This window comes from Asterias amurensis, chromosome 15 (assembly GCF_032118995.1).
Source record: "Asterias amurensis chromosome 15, ASM3211899v1".
NCBI classification, from domain to species: domain Eukaryota; kingdom Metazoa; phylum Echinodermata; class Asteroidea; order Forcipulatida; family Asteriidae; genus Asterias; species Asterias amurensis.
In genome coordinates this window covers 7850364-7874724 of record NC_092662.1, presented here as the reverse complement: position 1 = coordinate 7874724, position 24361 = coordinate 7850364, and the positions used below count along the sequence as shown (strand labels likewise).

General features: G+C 40.9%; 1 protein-coding gene across 2 annotated transcripts in view; it reads right to left on the bottom strand.

Annotated features, from left to right (window-relative positions):
- Positions 1 to 616: 616 nt before the first annotated feature.
- LOC139947954 (complement C2-like) overlaps positions 617 to 24361 on the bottom strand; it is a 105629-nt gene continuing 81884 nt past the window's right edge. For both annotated transcript variants that reach the window (XM_071945842.1, XM_071945844.1), the window contains 2 exons: positions 2297 to 2491; positions 617 to 1878 (listed from right to left, as the gene is read on the bottom strand). In XM_071945842.1, the coding sequence (XP_071801943.1) occupies positions 1397 to 1878; positions 2297 to 2491 (677 nt within the window). In that variant the 3' untranslated portion in view covers positions 617 to 1396. The remainder of the gene's footprint in view (positions 1879 to 2296; positions 2492 to 24361) is intronic.

Genomic DNA, 24361 nt, shown 5'->3' with positions numbered 1-24361 from the left:
TTGGAAAAGGTACATGATCATTAAATGTAAAAATAGCCAATCAATAAAAATTAGTTTTGTATGTACATAAAATAGACAAAACTGTTTTATGAAATGTTTATTTACAGAGCTACAATGTTGTTACAAAAACCTATGGATAGTAGTTGTGCCCAAACTCTTATATCAATATACATGTATACATTGATAGTAAACTTCAATTCTGATTAAATACATGTTCATCTGGATTACAGATTGTCATGAACTTCCAGTATTAATTTTGGTTTTACCCATACACCGATGTGTGTTAGCACTGTATACTCAGTACTTTCCTGAGTCCTGTGACAAAATATTACAGGCATATTACTCGGGTGGGATTCGAACCCATGACCCTTACAATTTTTAGAGTAGTGTCTCACCAACGAGACTACCGTGATAGCCCGGTAGCTAGAGGCAGTTCCAATCAGCGGGTACTGCAACGATATATCACCTGACTCTGGGAAGTACTGAGTATACAGTGCTAATTCACACGGAGGTGTATGGGTAAAAACCCAAATAAATATTCTTTATCCCAGATGCAAATCTAACACCTATTAAATACCTTTGCAGTACCCACTGCCAAAACATAGCATTGGAACTGCCTCTAGCTACCAGGTTGGTAAGACACTGCTCTGGAATTGCAAGGGTCGTGGGTTTGAATCCCGAGCGAGTAATATGCCTGTTATACTTTTTCACAGGACTCAGGAAAGTACTGAGTATGTGGTAACACACATCAGTGTATGGGTAAAAACCAAAATAAAATTAATATTCTTTATCCCTGATGCAAATTTAACATTTATGAACTGCACAAATCAAGAAATTGTGATTCAGCAACTAGACGACAATTATTTTTCTAGACATTGGTAAATCAGCAGTTAGCTGGGGATTTGAACCCACAACCTTGTAATTGCAAGTCCTGCAGTCTAACAACTTGACCACTGTCATAGAGGGCCTTGGACTCATAATCCACACAACTTAAAAACAAATGATTTCATTAAACAGACTGATCCATTAAGCTCCACCACTGTGTTTTGACCTGGTACATTTACAGACATTTATAAAACGTCATAGGAATTAATCATATGTCGTTGTAATTTTTTAGAACTGCCATGCTGGCCACTGTGATGTTGAAATTGCATGATCAACCACACTAACTTTATTAATAATACTACATAGCTCGAAGGGTGATGTTTACATACAATTAAACTATGAACAACTTGTTTCAGAAATTCACATTTTGATTGATAGAGTACTGGTATTGTATCAAGATGTCAGCTTCTCCCGTCTCATGTGGTGTTACCCCATTCATGAAAGTGCAATAATGAAGCAGTAATACCTCAAGTGAATGGGGAGGGGGAGAGGGTAATGTGTATGTTCAAGTTCAGTTGTTTATATCAAATGAAATGGAATTTCCAACATGTTGGTGGATCCAGTTAATGTATTTGGAAAGCTTTGTGTAAAATCCATATCTGCCTTCCTGTGCACATCCTTCACCCCAGCTGACAATACCTATTTGTACCCATCGTTTAGTCCCATCACTCAATAATAGTTCCCTCACAACTGGTCCCCCAGAGTCCCCTTCGCATGCATCCTGGCCACCCTCTGAATAGCCAGCACAAAAGGATACATTTTCTTTGAAATCCAATTCATTACTACAAAGATAAGCTTCATCTCTCAAACTTCTTTTACATTCTTCATTGGTGACTACAGGAATTTGAAGTTGTTGGAGGCGATTTGTGGAAGTTTTGCGATGGCGGTAGTCACAATTGTTAGAGTCTTTTTTAAGAGATATGTCATATGGTTCTGTCACACCCCAGCCTGTCACATATGGAGCTTCACCACGCCATGTGTATAGGGATTCCTCTAACAAAAGAAGAAAAAACCCAGCAAATATAACCAATTTTATGCAACTGAACATTCAAATAACAGAACTAAATTTTCTTTAATTCTTATTTTGGTGGAAATGCTTTTATTTTGAAAATTGGGGAAAGAATTGTTTTGATAAATAAATTGCTTTATAATGCATCTCAAATAACCATTAAGGTTTTAGTTATAGACCTTAATTGTGCTGCCTTCATCTTGGTCATGTTCCTCGTATCGAATAACAATAATGAATGTTAATGAATGCAAATAGGATCAGGCTATTTTGTTCTTCTAGCCTCAGTTTGGTAATCTTTGTATCAATGGGAGCAATTCAAGATGGCTGCACCGTGATAAAGGTCTATTGGACAGACTGTGTTGAGGGTTTGAATCTCATGCGATAAAAGGTTGTTGAGCTTACCTGTCATATATTCTTGTGGCACACAGACAGTCCTTACTTTTGGGCCGAGTGTAGAATTACCACTCAATCTCAGAAGCGCTATATCATTAGCTAAAGATATGTTTGGCTTGAAATTTTCATGCACTTTATAAGAGTCTTCACCATCAACTTCATATGCTGGGTTATCAGCTCCGATTAAACTCCTGTTATTGACACCTAAGCAAAGAAATCATCATTTCATTAACAAGCAGTAACACCTGGTGGACTGAAGTGTTTCTCATATACTTCACTGCATACAAAACACATGTAGGATACTGTGCAGTTCAAGAGAACCATGCAGTCACAGTGATACAGAGCAATTAAAATACAGAATCATACAGTCATAGTGATACAGAGCAAATAAACTACAGAACCATGCAGTCAGAGTGATACAGAGCAATTCAAATACAGATCCCTGCAGTCACAGTGATACAGAGCAATTCAAATAGAGAACCATGCAGTCCCAGTGATACAGAGCAATTCAAATACAGAACCCTGCAGTCACAGTGATACAGAGCAATTCAAATACAGAACTCTGCAGTCACAGTGATACAGAGGAATTCAAATAGAGAACCATGCAGTCACAGTGATACAGAGCAATTCAAATACAGAACCCTGCAGTCACAGTGATACAGAGCAATTCAAATACAGAACCCTGCAGTCACAGTGATACAGAGCAATTCAAATAAAGAACCATGCAGTCACAGTGATACAGAGCAATTCAAATAGAGAACCCTGCAGTCACAGTGTTACAGAGCAACTCAAATAGAGAACCATGCAGTCACAGTGATTTAGAGCAATTAAACTACAGAACCATGCAGTCAGAATGATACAGAGCAATTCAAATACAGAACCCTGCAGTCACAGTGATACAGAGCAATTCAAATAGAGAACCATGCAGTCACTGTGATACAGAGCAATTCAAATACATAACCCTGCAGTCACAGTGATACAGAGCAATTCAAATACAGAACTCTGCAGTCACAGTGATACAGAGCAATTCAAATAAAGAACCCTGCAGTCACAGTGGTACAGAGCAATTCAAATAGAGAACCATGCAGTCACAGTGATACAGAGCAATTCAAATGCAGAACCCTGCAGTCACAGTGATACAGAGCAATTCAAGTAGAGAACCCTGCAGTCACAGTGATACAGAGCAATTCAAGTAGAGAACCCTGCAGTCACAGTGATACAGAGCAATTCAAGTAGAGAACCCTGCAGTCACAGTGATACAGAGCAATTCAAATGGAGAACCCTGCAGTCACAGTGATACAGAGCAATTCAAATAGAGAACCATGCAGTCACAGTGATACAGAGCAATTCAAATACAGAACCATGCAGTCACAGTGATACAGAGCAATTCAAATAGAGAACCCTGCAGTCACAGTGATACAGAGCAATTCAAATAGAGAACCCTGCAGTCACAGTGATACAGAGCAATTCAAATACAGAACCATGCAGTCACAGTGATACAGAGCAATTCAAAAACAGAACTCTGCAGTCACAGTGATACAGAGGAATTCAAATACAGAACCATGCAGTCACAGTGATACAGAGCAATTCAAATACAGAACCCTGCAGTCAGAGTGATACAGAGCAATTAAAATACAGAACCCTGCAGTCAGAGTGATACAGAGCAATTCAAATACAGAACCCTGCAGGCAGAGTGATACAGAGCAATTCAAATACAGAACCCTGCAGTCACAGTGATACAGAGCAATTCAAATACAGAACCCTGCAGTCACAGTGATACAGAGCGATTCAAATACAGAACCCTGCAGTCACAGTGATACAGAGCAATTCAAATAGAGAACCATGCAGTCACAGTGATACAGAGCAATTCAAATAGAGAACCCTGCAGTCACAGTGATACAGAGCAATTCAAATAGAGAACCATGCAGTCACAGTGATATACAGCAATTCAAATACAGAACCCTGCAGTCTCAGTGATACAGAGCAATTCAAATACAGAACCCTGCAGTCACAGTGATACAGAGCAATTCAAATACAGAACTCTGCAGTCACAGTGATACAGAGGAATTCAAATAGAGAACCATGCAGTCACAGTGGTACAGAGCAATTCAAATACAGAACCCTGCAGTCACAGTGATACAGAGCAATTCAAATAGAGAACCATGCAGTCACAGTGATACAGAGCAAATCAATTAGAGAACCATGCAGTCACAGTGATACAGAGCAATTCAAATAGAGAACCCTGCAGTCACAGTGATACAGAGCAATTCAAATAGAGAACCCTGCAGTCACAGTGATACAGAGCAATTCAAAAACAGAACTCTGCAGTCACAGTGATACAGAGGAATTTAAATAGAGAACCATGCAGTCACAGTGATACAGAGCAATTCAAATACAGAACCCTGCAGTCAGAGTTAAACAGAGCGATTCAAATACAGAACCCTGCAGTCCGAGTGATACAGAGCAATTCAAATACAGAACCCTGCAGTCACAGTGATACAGAGCAATTCAAATAGAGAACCATGCAGTCACAGTGATACAGAGCAATTCAAATAGAGAACCCTGCAGTCACAGTGACACAGAGCTATTCAAATAGAGAACCCTGCAGTCACAGTGATACAGAGCAATTCAAGTAGAGAACCCTGTAGTCACAGGGATAAAGAGCAATTCAAATACAGAACCCTGCAGTCACAGTGATATAGAGCAATTCAAAAACAGGACCCTGCAGTCACAGTGATACAGAGCAATTCAAATGGAGAACCCTGCAGTCACAGTGATACAGAGCAATTCAAATACAGAACCCTGCAGTCACAGTAATATAGAGCAATTCAAATACAGGACCCTGCAGTCACAGTGATACTGCGCAATTCAAATGGAGAACCCTGCAGTCACAGTGATACAGAGCAATTCAAAAAGAGAACCATGCAGTCACAGTGATACAGAGCAATTCAAATAGAGAACCATGCAGTCATAGTGATACAGAGCAATTAAACTACAGAACCATGCAGTCAGAGTGATACAGAGCAATTCAAATACAGAACCCTGCAGTCACAGTGATACAGAGCAATTCAAATAGAGAACCATGCAGTCACAGTGATACAGAGCAATTCAAATACATAACCCTGTAGTCACAGTGATACAGAGCAATTCAAATAAAGAACCCTGCAGTCACAGTGATACAGAGCAATTCAAATAGAGAATCATGCAGTCACAGTGATACAGAGCAATTCAAGTAGAGAACCCTGCAGTCACAGTGATACAGAGCAATTCAAATACAGAACCCTGCAGTCACAGTGATACAGAGCAATTCAAAAACAGAACTCTGCAGTCACAGTGATACAGAGGAATTCAAATAGAGAACCATGCAGTCACAGTGATACAGAGCAATTCAAATACAGAACCCTGCAGTCAGAGTGATACAGAGCAATTCAAATACATAACCCTGCAGTCACAGTGATACAGAGCAATTCAAATACAGAACACTGCAGTCACAGTGATACAGAGCAATTCAAATACAGAACCCTGCAGTCACAGTGATACATAGCAATTCAAATAGAGAATCATGCAGTCACAGTGATACAGAGCAATTCAAATAGAGAACCCTGCAGTCACAGTGATACAGAGCAATTCAAGTAGAGAACCCTGCAGTCACAGTGATACAGAGCAATTCAAATGGAGAACCATGCAGTCACAGTGATACAGAGCAATTCAAATACAGAACCCTGCAGTCACAGTGATACAGAGCAATTCAAATGGAGAACCATGCAGTCACAGTGATACAGAGCAATTCAAATAGAGAACCATGCAGTCACAGTGATACAGAGCAAATCAAATAGAGAACCATGCAGTCACAGTGATACAGAGCAATTCAAATAGAGAACCCTGCAGTCACAGTGATACAGAGCAATTCAAATAGAGAACCCTGCAGTCACAGTGATACAGAGCAATTCAAAAACAGAACTCTGCAGTCACAGTGATACAGAGGAATTCAAATAGAGAACCATGCAGTCACAGTGATACAGAGCAATTCAAATACAGAACCCTGCAGTCAGAGTTAAACAGAGCGATTCAAATACAGAACCTTGCAGTCCGAGTGATACAGAGCAATTCAAATACAGAACCCTGCAGTCACAGTGATACAGAGCAATTCAAATAGAGAACCATGCAGTCACAGTGATACAGAGCAATTCAAATAGAGAACCCTGCAGTCACAGTGACACAGAGCTATTCAAATAAAGAACCCTGCAGTCACAGTGATACAGAGCAATTCAAGTAGAGAACCCTGTAGTCACAGTGATAAAGAGCAATTCAAATACAGAACCCTGCAGTCACAGTGATACAGAGCAATTCAAATGGAGAACCATGCAGTCACAGTGATACAGAGCAATTCAAATAGAGAACCATGCAGTCACAGTGATACAGAGCAAATCAAATAGAGAACCATGCAGTCACAGTGATACAGAGCAATTCAAATAGAGAACCCTGCAGTCACAGTGATACAGAGCAATTCAAATAGAGAACCCTGCAGTCACAGTGATACAGAGCAATTCAAAAACAGAACTCTGCAGTCACAGTGATACAGAGGAATTCAAATAGAGAACCATGCAGTCACAGTGATACAGAGCAATTCAAATACAGAACCCTGCAGTCAGAGTTAAACAGAGCGATTCAAATACAGAACCCTGCAGTCCGAGTGATACAGAGCAATTCAAATACAGAACCCTGCAGTCACAGTGATACAGAGCAATTCAAATAGAGAACCATGCAGTCACAGTGATACAGAGCAATTCAAAAAGAGAACCATGCAGTCACAGTGATACAGAGCAATTCAAATAGAGAACCATGCAGTCACAGTGATACAGAGCAATTAAACTACAGAACCATGCAGTCAGAGTGATACAGAGCAATTCAAATACAGAACCCTGCAGTCACAGTGATACAGAGCAATTCAAATAGAGAACCATGCAGTCACAGTGATACAGAGCAATTCAAATACATAACCCTGAAGTCACAGTGATACAGAGCAATTCAAATTAAGAACCCTGCAGTCACAGTGATACAGAGCAATTCAAATAGAGAACCATGCAGTCACAGTGATACAGAGCAATTCAAATAGAGAATCATGCAGTCACAGTGATACAGAGCAATTCAAGTAGAGAACCCTGCAGTCACAGTGATACAGAGCAATTCAAATACAGAACCCTGCAGTCACAGTGATACAGAGCAATTCAAAAACAGAACTCTGCAGTCACAGTGATACAGAGGAATTCAAATAGAGAACCATGCAGTCACAGTGATACAGAGCAATTCAAATACAGAACCCTGCAGTCAGAGTGATACAGAGCAATTCAAATACATAACCCTGCAGTCACAGTGATACAGAGCAATTCAAATACAGAACACTGCAGTCACAGTGATACAGAGCAATTCAAATACAGAACCCTGCAGTCACAGTGATACATAGCAATTCAAATAGAGAATCATGCAGTCACAGTGATACAGAGCAATTCAAATAGAGAACCCTGCAGTCACAGTGATACAGAGCAATTCAAGTAGAGAACCCTGCAGTCACAGTGATACAGAGCAATTCAAATGGAGAACCATGCAGTCACAGTGATACAGAGCTATTCAAATACAGAACCCTGCAGTCACAGTGATACAGAGCAATTCAAATGGAGAACCATGCAGTCACAGTGATACAGAGCAATTCAAATAGAGAACCATGCAGTCACAGTGATACAGAGCAAATCAAATAGAGAACCATGCAGTCACAGTGATACAGAGCAATTCAAATAGAGAACCCTGCAGTCACAGTGATACAGAGCAATTCAAATAGAGAACCCTGCAGTCACAGTGATACAGAGCAATTCAAAAACAGAACTCTGCAGTCACAGTGATACAGAGGAATTCAAATAGAGAACCATGCAGTCACAGTGATACAGAGCAATTCAAATACAGAACCCTGCAGTCAGAGTTAAACAGAGCGATTCAAATACAGAACCTTGCAGTCCGAGTGATACAGAGCAATTCAAATACAGAACCCTGCAGTCACAGTGATACAGAGCAATTCAAATAGAGAACCATGCAGTCACAGTGATACAGAGCAATTCAAATAGAGAACCCTGCAGTCACAGTGACACAGAGCTATTCAAATAAAGAACCCTGCAGTCACAGTGATACAGAGCAATTCAAGTAGAGAACCCTGTAGTCACAGTGATAAAGAGCAATTCAAATACAGAACCCTGCAGTCACAGTGATACAGAGCAATTCAAATGGAGAACCATGCAGTCACAGTGATACAGAGCAATTCAAATAGAGAACCATGCAGTCACAGTGATACAGAGCAAATCAAATAGAGAACCATGCAGTCACAGTGATACAGAGCAATTCAAATAGAGAACCCTGCAGTCACAGTGATACAGAGCAATTCAAATAGAGAACCCTGCAGTCACAGTGATACAGAGCAATTCAAAAACAGAACTCTGCAGTCACAGTGATACAGAGGAATTCAAATAGAGAACCATGCAGTCACAGTGATACAGAGCAATTCAAATACAGAACCCTGCAGTCAGAGTTAAACAGAGCGATTCAAATACAGAACCCTGCAGTCCGAGTGATACAGAGCAATTCAAATACAGAACCCTGCAGTCACAGTGATACAGAGCAATTCAAATAGAGAACCATGCAGTCACAGTGATACAGAGCAATTCAAATAGAGAACCCTGCAGTCACAGTGATACAGAGCAATTCAAAAAGAGAACCATGCAGTCACAGTGATACAGAGCAATTCAAATAGAGAACCATGCAGTCACAGTGATACAGAGCAATTAAACTACAGAACCATGCAGTCAGAGTGATACAGAGCAATTCAAATACAGAACCCTGCAGTCACAGTGATACAGAGCAATTCAAATAGAGAACCATGCAGTCACAGTGATACAGAGCAATTCAAATACATAACCCTGCTGTCACAGTGATACAGAGCAATTCAAATACAGAACTCTGCAGTCACAGTGATACAGAGCAATTCAAATAAAGAACCCTGCAGTCACAGTGATACAGAGCAATTCAAATAGAGAACCATGCAGTCACAGTGATACAGAGCAATTCAAATAGAGAATCATGCAGTCACAGTGATACAGAGCAATTCAAGTAGAGAACCCTGCAGTCACAGTGATACAGAGCAATTCAAATACAGAACCCTGCAGTCACAGTGATACAGAGCAATTCAAAAACAGAACTCTGCAGTCACAGTGATACAGAGGAATTTAAATAGAGAACCATGCAGTCACAGTGATACAGAGCAATTCAAATACAGAACCCTGCAGTAAGAGTGATACAGAGCAATTCAAATACAGAACCCTGCAGTCACAGTGATACAGAGCAATTCAAATACACAACCTTGCAGTCACAGTGATTTAGAGCAATTCAAATACAGAACCCTGCAGTCACAGTGATACAGAGCAATTCAAACAATAACCCTTCAGTCACAGTGATACAGAGCAGTTCAAATAGAGAACCATGCAGTCACAGTGATACAGAGCAATTCAAATAGAGAATCATGCAGTCACAGTGATACAGAGCAATTCAAGTAGAGAACCCTGCAGTCACAGTGATACAGAGCAATTCAAGTAGAGAACCCTGCAGTCACAGTGATACAGAGCAATTCAAATGGAGAACCATGCAGTCACAGTGATACAGAGCAATTCAAATAGAGAACCATGCAGTCACAGTGATACAGAGCAAATCAAATAGAGAACCATGCAGTCACAGTGATATAGAGCAATTCAAATACAGGACCCTGCAGTCACAGTGATACAGAGCAATTCAAATAGAGAACCCTGCAGTCACAGTGATACAGAGCAATTCAAAAACAGAACTCTGCAGTCACAGTGATACAGAGGAATTCAAATAGAGTACCATGCAGTCACAGTGATACAGAGCAATTCAAATACAGAACCCTGCAGTCAGAGTTAAACAGAGCGATTCAAATACAGAACCCTGCAGTCCGAGTGATACAGAGCAATTCAAATACAGAACCCTGCAGTCACAGTGATACAGAGCATTCAAATAGAGAACCATGCAGTCACAGTGATACAGAGCAATTCAAATAGAGAACCCTGCAGTCTCAGTGATACAGAGCAATTCAAATATAGAACCCTGCAGTCACAGTGATACAGAGCAATTCAAATAGAGAACCATGCAGTCACAGTGATACAGAGCAATTGAAATAGAGAACCATACAGTCACAGTGATGCAGAGCAATTCTGATACAGGACCTTGCAGTCACAGTGATACAGAGCAATTCAAATAGAGAACCCTGCAGTCACAGTGATATAGAGCAATTCAAATACAGGACCCTGCAGTCACAGTGATACTGCGCAATTCAAATGGAGAATCCTGCAGTCACAGTGATACAGAGCAATTCAAAAAGAGAACCATGCAGTCACAGTGATGCAGAGCAATTCAAATAGAGAACAATGCAGTCACAGTGATACAGAGCAATTCAAATAGAGAACCATGCAGTCACAGTGATACAGAGCAATTCAAATAGAGAATCATGCAGTCACAGTGATACAGAGCAATTCAAGTAGAGAACCCTGCAGTCACAGTGATACAGAGCAATTCAAGAAGAGAACCCTGCAGTCACAGTGATACAGAGCAATTCAAATTGAGAACCATGCAGTCACAGTGATACAGAGCAATTCAAATAGAGAACCATGCAGTCACAGTGATACAGAGCAATTCAAATAGAGAACCATACAGTTACAGTGATACAGAGCAATTCAAAGAGAGAACCCTGCAGTCACAGTGATACAGAGCAATTCAAGTAGAGAACCCTGCAGTCACAGTGATACAGAGCAATTCAAGAAGAGAACCCTGCAGTCACAGTGATACAGAGCAATTCAAATTGAGAACCATGCAGTCACAGTGATACAGAGCAATTCAAATAGAGAATCATGCAGTCACAGTGATACAGAGCAATTCAAGTAGAGAACCCTGCAGTCACAGTGATACAGAGCAATTCAAGAAGAGAACCCTGCAGTCACAGTGATACAGAGCAATTCAAATTGAGAACCATGCAGTCACAGTGATACAGAGCAATTCAAATAGAGAACCATGCAGTCACAGTGATACAGAGCAAATCAAAGAGAGAACCATACAGTTACAGTGATACAGAGCAATTCAAAGAGAGAACCCTGCAGTCACAGTGATACAGACAATTTAAATAGAGAACCCTGCAGTCACAGTGATACAGAGCATTTCAAAAACAGAACTCTGCAGTCACACTGATACAGAGGAATTCAAATAGAGAACCATGCAGTCACAGTGATACAGAGCAATTCAAATACAGAACCCTGCAGTCAGAGTTAAACAGAGCGATTCAAATACAGAACCCTGCAGTCCGAGTGATACAGAGCAATTCAAATACAGAACCCTGCAGTCACAGTGATACAGAGCAATTCAAATAGAGAACCATGCAGTCACAGTGATACAGAGCAATTCAAATAGAGAACTCTGCAGTCACAGTGATACAGAGCAATTCAAATAGAGAACCATGCAGTCACAGTGATATACAGCAATTCAAATACAGAACCCTGCAGTCTCAGTGATACAGAGCAATTCAAATATAGAACTCTGCAGTCACAGTGATACAGAGCAATTCAAATAGAGAACCATGCAGTCACAGTGATACAGAGCAATTGAAATAGAGAACCATACAGTCACAGTGATGCAGAGCAATTCTGATACAGGACCCTGCAGTCACAGTGATACAGAGCAATTCAAATGGAGAACAGTGCAGTCACAGTGCAGTCACAGTGATACAGAGCAATTCAAATAGAGAACCCTGCAGTCACAGTGATATAGAGCAATTCAAATACAGGACCCTGCAGTCACAGTGATACTGCGCAATTCAAATGGAGAACCCTGCAGTCACAGTGATACAGAGCAATTCAAAAAGAGAACCATGCAGTCACAGTGATGCAGAGCAATTCAACTAGAGAACAATGCAGTCACAGTGATACAGAGCAATTCAAATAGAGAACCATGCAGTCACAGTGATACAGAGCAATTAAACTACAGAACCATGCAGTCAGAGTGATACAGAGCAATTCAAATACAGAACCCTGCAGTCACAGTGATACAGAGCAATTCAAATAGAGAACCATGCAGTCACAGTGATACAGAGCAATTCAAATACATAACCCTGCAGTCACAGTGATACAGAGCAATTCAAATACAGAACTCTGCAGTCACAGTGATACAGAGCAATTCAAATAAAGAACCCTGCAGTCACAGTGATACAGAGCAATTCAAATAAAGAACCATGCAGTCACAGTGATACAGAGCAATTCAAGTAGAGAACCCTGCAGTCACAGTGATACAGAGCAATTCAAGTAAAGAACCATGCAGTCACAGTGATACAGAGCAATTAAAAAATAGAGAACCATGCAGTCACAGTGATACAGAGCAATTCAAATAGAGAACCCTGCAGTCACAGTGATACAGAGCAATTCAAATACAGAACTCTGCAGTCACAGTGATACAGAGGAATTCAAATAGAGAACCCTGCAGTCACAGTGATACAGAGCAATTCAAATAGAGAACCATGCAGTCACAGTGATACAGAGCAATTCAAATACAGAACCCTGCAGTCAGAGTGATACAGAGCAATTCAAATACAGAACCCTGCAGTCACAGTGATACAGAGCAATTCAAATACAGAACCCTGCAGTCACAGTGATACAGAGCAATTCAAATAAAGAACCATGCAGTCACAGTGATACAGAGCAATTCAAATACAGAACCCTGCAGTCACAGTGATACAGAGCAATTCAAATAGAGAACCATGCAGTCACAGTGATTTAGAGCAATTCAAATACAGAACCCTGCAGTCACAGTGATACAGAGCAATTCAAAAACAGAACTCTGCAGTCACAGTGATACAGAGGAATTCAAATAGAGAACCATGCAGTCACAGTGATACAGAGCAATTCAAATACAGAACCCTGCAGTCACAGTGATACAGAGCAATTCAAATAGAGAACCATGCAGTCACAGTGATACAGAGCAATTCAAATAGAGAACCATGCAGTCACAGTGATACAGAGCAATTCAAATACAGAACCCTGCAGTCACAGTGATACAGAGCAATTCAAATAGAGAACCATGCAGTCACAGTGATTTAGAGCAATTCAAATAGAGAACAATGCAGTCACAGTGATACAGAGCAATTCAAATAGAGAACCATGCAGTCACAGTGATACAGAGCAATTAAACTACAGAACCATGCAGTCAGAGTGATACAGAGCAATTCAAATACAGAACCCTGCAGTCACAGTGATACAGAGCAATTCAAATACAGAACCCTGCAGTCACAGTGATACAGAGCGATTCAAATACAGAACCCTGCAGTCACAGTGATACAGAGCAATTCAAATAGAGAACTCTGCAGTCACAGTGATACAGAGCAATTCAAATAGAGAACCATGCAGTCACAGTGATACAGAGGAATTCAAATAGAGAACCATGCAGTCACAGTGATACAGAGCAATTCAAATACAGAACCCTGCAGTCAGAGTGATACAGAGCAATTCAAATACAGAACCCTGCAGTCACAGTGATACAGAGCAATTCAAATACAGAACCCTGCAGTCACAGTGATACAGAGCAATTCAAGTAAAGAACCATGCAGTCACAGTGATACAGAGCAATTCAAATAGAGAACCCTGCAGTCACAGTGATACAGAGCAATTCAAATAGAGAATCATGCAGTCACAGTGATTTAGAGCAATTCAAATACAGAACCCTGCAGTCACAGTGATACAGAGCAATTCAAAAACAGAACTCTGCAGTCACAGTGATACAGAGGAATTCAAATAGAGAACCATGCAGTCACAGTGATACAGAGCAATTCAAATACAGAACCCTGCAGTCACAGTGATACAGAGCAATTCAAATAGAGAACCATGCAGTCACAGTGATACAGAGCAATTCAAATAGAGAACCATGCAGTCACAGTGATACAGAGCAATTCAAATAGAGAACCATGCAGTCACAGTGATACAGAGCAATTCAAATAGAGAACCATGCAGTCACAGTGATTTAGAGCAATTCAAATACAGAACCCTGCAGTCACAGTGATACAGAGGAATTCAAATAGAGAACCATGCAGTCACAGTGATACAGAGCAATTCAAATACAGAACCCTGCAGTCAGAGTGATACAGAGCAATTCAAATACAGAACCCTGCAGTCACAGTGATACAGAGCAATTCAAATACAGAACTCTGCAGTCACAGTGATACAGAGCAATTCAAATAAAGAACCATGCAGTCACAGTGATACAGAGCAATTCAAATAGAGAACCCTGCAGTCACAGTGATACAGAGCAAGTCAAATAGAGAACCATGCAGTCACAGTGATTTAGAGCAATTCAAATACAGAACCCTGCAATCACAGTGATACAGAGCAATTCAAAAACAGAACCCTGCAGTCACAGTGATACAGAGGAATTCAAATAGAGAACCATGCAGTCACAGTGATACAGAGCAATTCAAATACAGAACCCTGCAGTCAGAGTTAAACAGAGCGATTCAAATACAGAACCCTGCAGTCCGAGTGATACAGAGCAATTCAAATACAGAACCCTGCAGTCACAGTGATACAGAGCAATTCAAATAGAGAACCATGCAGTCACAGTGATACAGAGCAATTCAAATAGAGAACCCTGCAGTCACAGTGATACAGAGCAATTCAAATAGAGAACCATGCAGTCACAGTGATATACAGCAATTCAAATACAGAACCCTGCAGTCTCAGTGATACAGAGCAATTCAAATACAGAACCCTGCAGTCACAGTGATACAGAGCAATTCAAATACAGAACTCTGCAGTCACCGTGATACAGAGGAATTCAAATAGAGAACCATGCAGTCACAGTGATACAGAGCAATTCAAATACAGAACCCTGCAGTCAGAGTGATACAGAGCAATTCAAATACAGAACCCTGCAGTCACAGTAATACAGAGCAATTCAAATACAGAACCCTGCAGTCACAGTGATTTAGAGCAATTCAAATACAGAACCCTGCAGTCACAGTGATACAGAGCAAATCAAATAGAGAACCATGCAGTCACAGTGATACAGAGCAATTCAAAAAGAGAACCATGCAGCCACAAGGATACAGAGCAAATTAAATACAGAACCCTGCAGTCACAGTGATGCAGAGCAATTCAAATATAGAACCCTGCAGTCACGGTGATACAGAGCAATTCAAATAGAGAACCATGCAGTCACAGTGATACAGAGCAATTCAAATACAGAACCCTGCAGTCACAGTGATTTAGAGCAATTCAAATACAGAACCCTGCAGTCACAGTGATACAGAGCAATTCAAATAGAGAACCATGCAGTCACAGTGATACAGAGCAATTCAAATAGAGAACCATGCAGCCACAAGGATACAGAGCAAATTAAATACAGAACCCTGCAGTCACAGTGATGCAGAGCAATTCTAATATAGAACCCTGCAGTCACAGTGATACAGAGCAATTCAAATAGAGAACCATGCAGTCACAGTGATACAGAGCAATTGGATTAGAGAACCATACAGTCACAGTGATGCAGAGCAATTCTGATACAGAACCCTGCAGTCACAGTGATACAGAGCAATTCATATACCGAACACTGCAGTCACAGTGATACAGAGCAATTCAAATAGAGAACCATGCAGTCCTTTGATACAGAGCAATTCAAATAGAGAAACCTGCAGTCACAGTGATACAGAGCAATTCAAGTAGAGAACCATGCAGTAACAGTGATACAGAGCAATTCAATTAGAGAACCATGCAGTCACAGTGATACAGAGCAATTCAAATACAGAACCATGCAGGGTCACAGTGATACAAAGCAATTCAAACACAGAACCCTGCAGTCACAGTGATACAGAGCAATTCAAATGGAGAACCCTGCAGTCACAGTGACACAGAGCAACTCAAAGAGAGAATCATGTAGTCACAGTAATACAGAGCAATTCAAATAGAGAACCCTACAGTCACAGTGATAAAGAGCAATTCAAATAGAGAACCATGCAGTCACAGTGATACAGAGCAATTCAAATACAGAACCATGCAGGGTCACAGTGATACAGACCAGTTCAAATACAGAACTTTGCAGTCACAGTGATATAGAGCAATTCAAATACAGAACCCTGCAGTCACAGTGATACAGAGCAATTCAAATACAGAACCATGCAGTCACAGTGATTTAGAGCAATTCAAATAGAGAACCCTTCAGTCACAGTGATACAGAGCAGTTCAAATAGAGAACCATGCAGTCACAGTGATACAGAGCAATTCAAATAGAGAATCATGCAGTCACAGTGATACAGAGCAATTCAAATACAGAACCCTGCAGTCACAGTGATACAGAGCAATTCAAATACAGAACCCTGCAGTCACAGTGATTTAGAGCAATTCAAATACAGAACCCTGCAGTCACAGTGATACAGAGCAATTCAAATAGAGAACCATGCAGTCACAGTGATACAGAGCAATTCAAATAGAGAACCATGCAGCCACAAGGATACAGAGCAAATTAAATACAGAACCCTGCAGTCACAGTGATGCAGAGCAATTCAAATATAGAACCCTGCAGTCACAGTGATACAGAGCAATTCAAATAGAGAACCATGCAGTCACAGTGATACAGAGCAATTGAAATAGAGAACCATACAGTCACAGTGATGCAGAGCAATTCTGATACAGAACCCTGCAGTCACAGTGATACAGAGCAATTCATATACCGAACACTGCAGTCACAGTGATACCGAGCAATTCAAATAGAGAACCATGCAGTCCTTTGATACAGAGCAATTCAAATAGAGAACCCTGCAGTCACAGTGATACAGAGCAATTCAAGTAGAGAACCATGCAGTCACAGTGATACAGAGCAATTCAAATAGAGAACCATGCAGTCACAGTGATACAGCAATTCAAACACAGAACCCTACAGTCACAGTGATACAGAGCAATTCAAATGGAGAACCCTGCAGTCACAGTGACACAGAGCAACTCAAAGAGAGAATCATGTAGTCACAGTAATACAGAGCAATTCAAATAGAGAACCCTGCAGTCACAGTGATACACGGCAATTCAAATAGAGAACCATGCAGTCACAGTGATACAGAGCAATTCAAATACAGAACCATGCAGGGTCACAGTGATACAGACCAGTTCAAATACAGAACTCTGCAGTCACAGTGATATAGAGCAATTCAAATACAGAACCCTGCAGTCACAGTGATACAGAGCAATTCAAATACAGAACCATGCAGTCACAGTGATTCAGAGCAATTCAAATAGAGAACCCTTCAGTCACAGTGATACAGAGCAGTTCAAATAGAGAACCATGCAGTCACAGTGATACAGAGCAATTCAAATAGAGAATCATGCAGTCACAGTGATACAGAGCAATTCAAGTAGAGAACCCTGCAGTCACAGTGATACAGAGCAATTCAAGTAGAGAACCCTGCAGTCACAGTGATACAGAGCAATTCAAATGGAGAACCATGCAGTCACAGTGATACAGAGCAATTCAAATAGAGAACATTGCAGTCACAGTGATACAGAGCAATTCAAATAGAGAACCATGCAGTCACAGTGATACAGAGCAATTCAAATAGAGAACCCTGCAGTCACAGTGATACAGAGCAATTCAAATAGAGAGCCCCGCAGTCACAGTGATACAGAGCAATTCAAATACAGAACCCTGCAGTCACAGTGATACAGAGCAATTCAAAAACAGAACTCTGCAGTCACAGCGATACAGAGGAATTCAAATAGAGAACCATGCAGTCCGAGTGATACAGAGCAATTCAAATACAGAACCCTGCAGTCACAGTGATATAGAGCACTTCAAATAGAGAACCATGCAGTCACAGTGATACAGAGCAATTCAAATAGAGAACCCTGCAGTCACAGTGATACAGAGCAATTCAAATAGAGAACCATGCAGTCACAGTGATATACAGCAATTCAAATACAGAACCCTGCAGTCTCAGTGATACAGAGCAATTCAAATATAGAACCCTGCAGTCACAGTGATACAGAGCAATTCAAATAGAGAACCATGCAGTCACAGTGATACAGAGCAATTGAAATAGAGAACCATACAGTCACAGTGATGCAGAGCAATTCTGATACAGGACCCTGCAGTCACAGTGATACAGAGCAATTCAAATGGAGAACCCTGCAGTCACAGTGATACAGAGCAATTCAAACAGAGAACCCTGCAGTCACAGTGATATAGAGCAATTCAAATACAGGACCCTGCAGTCACAGTGATACTGCGCAATTCAAATGGAGAACCCAGCAGTCACAGTGATACAGATCAATTCAAAAAGAGAACCGTGCAGTCACAGTGATGCAGAGCAATTCAAATAGAGAACAATGCAGTCACAGTGATACAGAGCAATTCAAATAGAGAACCATGCAGTCACAGGGATACAGAGCAATTAAACTACAGAACCATGCAGTCAGAGTGATACAGAGCAATTCAAATACAGAACGCTGCAGTCACAGTGATACAGAGCAATTCAAATAGAGAACCATGCAGTCACAGTGATACAGAGCAATTCAAATACATAATTCTGCAGTCACAGTGATATAGAGCAATTCAAATACAGAACTATGCAGTCACAGTGATACAGAGCAATTCAAATAAAGAACCCTGCAGTCACAGTGATACAGAGCAATTCAAGTAGAGAACCCTGCAGTCACAGTGATACAGAGCAATTCAAGTAGAGAACCCTGCAGTCACAGTGATACAGAGCAATTCAAGTAGAGAACCCTGCAGTCACAGTGATACAGAGCAATTCAAATGGAGAACCATGCAGTCACAGTGATACAGAGCTATTCAAATACAGAACCCTGCAGTCAGAGTGATACAGAGCAATTCAAATACAGAACCCTGCAGTCACAGTGATACAGAGCAATTCAAATACAGAACCCTGCAGTCACAGTGATACAGAGCAATTCAAATAAAGAACCATGCAGTCACAGTGATACAGAGCAATTCAAATTGAGAACCATGCAGTCACAGTGATACAGAGCAATTCAAATAGAAAACCATGCAGTCACAGTGATTTAGAGCAATTCAAATACAGAACCCTGCAGTCACAGTGATACAGAGCAATTCAAAAACAGAACTCTGCAGTCACAGTGATACACAGGAATTCAAATAGAGAACCATGCAGTCACAGTGATACAGAGCAATTCAAATACAGAACCCTGCAGTCAGAGTTAAACAGAGCGATTCAAATACAGAACCCTGCAGTCCGAGTGATACAGAGCAATTCAAATACAGAACCCTGCAGTCACAGTGATACAGAGCAATTCAAATAGAGAACCCTGCAGTCACAGTGATAAAGAGCAATTCAAATAGAGAACCATGCAGTCACAGTGATATACAGCAATTCAAATACAGAACCCTGCAGTCTCAGTGATACAGAGCAATTCAAATACAGAACCCTGCAGTCACAGTGATACAGAGCAATTCAAATACAGAACTCTGCAGTCACAGTGATACAGAGGAATTCAAATAGAGAACCATGCAGTCACAGTGATACAGAGCAATTCAAATACATAACCCTGCAGTCACAGTGATACAGAGCAATTCAAATACAGAACCCTGCAGTCACAGTGATACAGAGCAATTCAAATACAGAACCCTGCAGTCACAGTGATTTAGAGCAATTCAAATACAGAACCCTGCAGTCACAGTGATACAGAGCAATTCAAATAGAGAACCATGCAGTCACAGTGATACAGAGCAATTCAAATAGAGAACCATGCAGCCACAAGGATACAGAGCAAATTAAATACAGAACCCTGCAGTCACAGTGATGCAGAGCAATTCAAATATAGAACCCTGCAGTCACAGTGATACAGAGCAATTCAAATAGAGAACCATGCAGTCACAGTGATACAGAGCAATTGAAATAGAGAACCATACAGTCACAGTGATGCAGAGCAATTCTGATACAGAACCCTGCAGTCACAGTGATACAGAGCAATTCATATACCGAACACTGCAGTCACAGTGATACCGAGCAATTCAAATAGAGAACCATGCAGTCCTTTGATACAGAGCAATTCAAATAGAGAACCCTGCAGTCACAGTGATACAGAGCAATTCAAGTAGAGAACCATGCAGTCACAGTGATACAGAGCAATTCAAATAGAGAACCATGCAGTCACAGTGATACAGCAATTCAAACACAGAACCCTACAGTCACAGTGATACAGAGCAATTCAAATGGAGAACCCTGCAGTCACAGTGACACAGAGCAACTCAAAGAGAGAATCATGTAGTCACAGTAATACAGAGCAATTCAAATAGAGAACCCTGCAGTCACAGTGATACACGGCAATTCAAATAGAGAACCATGCAGTCACAGTGATACAGAGCAATTCAAATACAGAACCATGCAGGGTCACAGTGATACAGACCAGTTCAAATACAGAACTCTGCAGTCACAGTGATATAGAGCAATTCAAATACAGAACCCTGCAGTCACAGTGATACAGAGCAATTCAAATACAGAACCATGCAGTCACAGTGATTCAGAGCAATTCAAATAGAGAACCCTTCAGTCACAGTGATACAGAGCAGTTCAAATAGAGAACCATGCAGTCACAGTGATACAGAGCAATTCAAATAGAGAATCATGCAGTCACAGTGATACAGAGCAATTCAAGTAGAGAACCCTGCAGTCACAGTGATACAGAGCAATTCAAGTAGAGAACCCTGCAGTCACAGTGATACAGAGCAATTCAAATGGAGAACCATGCAGTCACAGTGATACAGAGCAATTCAAATAGAGAACATTGCAGTCACAGTGATACAGAGCAATTCAAATAGAGAACCATGCAGTCACAGTGATACAGAGCAATTCAAATAGAGAACCCTGCAGTCACAGTGATACAGAGCAATTCAAATAGAGAGCCCCGCAGTCACAGTGATACAGAGCAATTCAAATACAGAACCCTGCAGTCACAGTGATACAGAGCAATTCAAAAACAGAACTCTGCAGTCACAGCGATACAGAGGAATTCAAATAGAGAACCATGCAGTCCGAGTGATACAGAGCAATTCAAATACAGAACCCTGCAGTCACAGTGATATAGAGCACTTCAAATAGAGAACCATGCAGTCACAGTGATACAGAGCAATTCAAATAGAGAACCCTGCAGTCACAGTGATACAGAGCAATTCAAATAGAGAACCATGCAGTCACAGTGATATACAGCAATTCAAATACAGAACCCTGCAGTCTCAGTGATACAGAGCAATTCAAATATAGAACCCTGCAGTCACAGTGATACAGAGCAATTCAAATAGAGAACCATGCAGTCACAGTGATACAGAGCAATTGAAATAGAGAACCATACAGTCACAGTGATGCAGAGCAATTCTGATACAGGACCCTGCAGTCACAGTGATACAGAGCAATTCAAATGGAGAACCCTGCAGTCACAGTGATACAGAGCAATTCAAACAGAGAACCCTGCAGTCACAGTGATATAGAGCAATTCAAATACAGGACCCTGCAGTCACAGTGATACTGCGCAATTCAAATGGAGAACCCAGCAGTCACAGTGATACAGATCAATTCAAAAAGAGAACCGTGCAGTCACAGTGATGCAGAGCAATTCAAATAGAGAACAATGCAGTCACAGTGATACAGAGCAATTCAAATAGAGAACCATGCAGTCACAGGGATACAGAGCAATTAAACTACAGAACCATGCAGTCAGAGTGATACAGAGCAATTCAAATACAGAACGCTGCAGTCACAGTGATACAGAGCAATTCAAATAGAGAACCATGCAGTCACAGTGATACAGAGCAATTCAAATACATAATTCTGCAGTCACAGTGATATAGAGCAATTCAAATACAGAACTATGCAGTCACAGTGATACAGAGCAATTCAAATAAAGAACCCTGCAGTCACAGTGATACAGAGCAATTCAAGTAGAGAACCCTGCAGTCACAGTGATACAGAGCAATTCAAGTAGAGAACCCTGCAGTCACAGTGATACAGAGCAATTCAAGTAGAGAACCCTGCAGTCACAGTGATACAGAGCAATTCAAATGGAGAACCATGCAGTCACAGTGATACAGAGCTATTCAAATACAGAACCCTGCAGTCAGAGTGATACAGAGCAATTCAAATACAGAACCCTGCAGTCACAGTGATACAGAGCAATTCAAATACAGAACCCTGCAGTCACAGTGATACAGAGCAATTCAAATAAAGAACCATGCAGTCACAGTGATACAGAGCAATTCAAATTGAGAACCATGCAGTCACAGTGATACAGAGCAATTCAAATAGAAAACCATGCAGTCACAGTGATTTAGAGCAATTCAAATACAGAACCCTGCAGTCACAGTGATACAGAGCAATTCAAAAACAGAACTCTGCAGTCACAGTGATACACAGGAATTCAAATAGAGAACCATGCAGTCACAGTGATACAGAGCAATTCAAATACAGAACCCTGCAGTCAGAGTTAAACAGAGCGATTCAAATACAGAACCCTGCAGTCCGAGTGATACAGAGCAATTCAAATACAGAACCCTGCAGTCACAGTGATACAGAGCAATTCAAATAGAGAACCCTGCAGTCACAGTGATACAGAGCAATTCAAATAGAGAACCATGCAGTCACAGTGATATACAGCAATTCAAATACAGAACCCTGCAGTCTCAGTGATACAGAGCAATTCAAATACAGAACCCTGCAGTCACAGTGATACAGAGCAATTCAAATACAGAACTCTGCAGTCACAGTGATACAGAGGAATTCAAATAGAGAACCATGCAGTCACAGTGATACAGAGCAATTCAAATACATAACCCTGCAGTCAGAGTGATACAGAGCAATTCAAATACAGAACCCTGCAGTCACAGTGATACAGAGCAATTCAAATAAAGAACCCTGCAGTCACAGTGATACAGAGCAATTCAAATAAAGAACCATGCAGTCACAGTGATACAGAGCAATTCAAATAGAGAACCCTGCAGTCACAGTGATACAGAGCAATTCAAATAATGAACCATGCAGTCACCTTGATTTAGAGCAATTCAAATACAGAACCCTGCAGTCACAGTGATACAGAGCAATTCAAATAGAGAACCATGCAGTCACAGTGATACAGAGCAATTCAAATAGAGAACCATGCAGCCACAAGGATACGGAGCAAATTAAATACAGAACCCTGCAGTCACAGTGATGCAGAGCAATTCAAATATAGAACCCTGCAGTCACAGTGATACAGAGCAATTCAAATAGAGAACCCTGCAGTCACAGTGACACAGAGCAATTCAAAGAGAGAACCATGCAGTCCTTTGATACAGAGCAATTCAAATAGAGAAACCTGCAGTCACAGTGATACAGAGCAATTCAAGTAGAGAACCATGCAGTCACAGTGATACAGAGCAATTCAAATAGAGAACCATGCAGTCACAGTGATACGGAGCAATTCAAATACAGAACCATGCAGGGTCACAGTGATACAAAGCAATTCAAACACAGAACCCTGCAGTCACAGTGATACAGAGCAATTCAAATGGAGAACCCTGCAGTCACAGTGACACAGAGCAACTCAAAGAGAGAATCATGCAGTCACAGTAATACAGAGCAATTCAAATAGAGAACCCTGCAGTCACAGTGATACAGAGCAATTCAAATAGAGAACCATGCAGTCACAGTGATATAGAGCAATTCAAATACAGGACCCTGCAGTCACAGTGATACTGCGCAATTCAAATGGAGAACCCAGCAGTCACAGTGATACAGATCAATTCAAAAAGAGAACCGTGCAGTCACAGTGATGCAGAGCAATTCAAATAGAGAACAATGCAGTCACAGTGATACAGAGCAATTCAAATAGAGAACCATGCAGTCACAGGGATACAGAGCAATTAAACTACAGAACCATGCAGTCAGAGTGATACAGAGCAATTCAAATACAGAACGCTGCAGTCACAGTGATACAG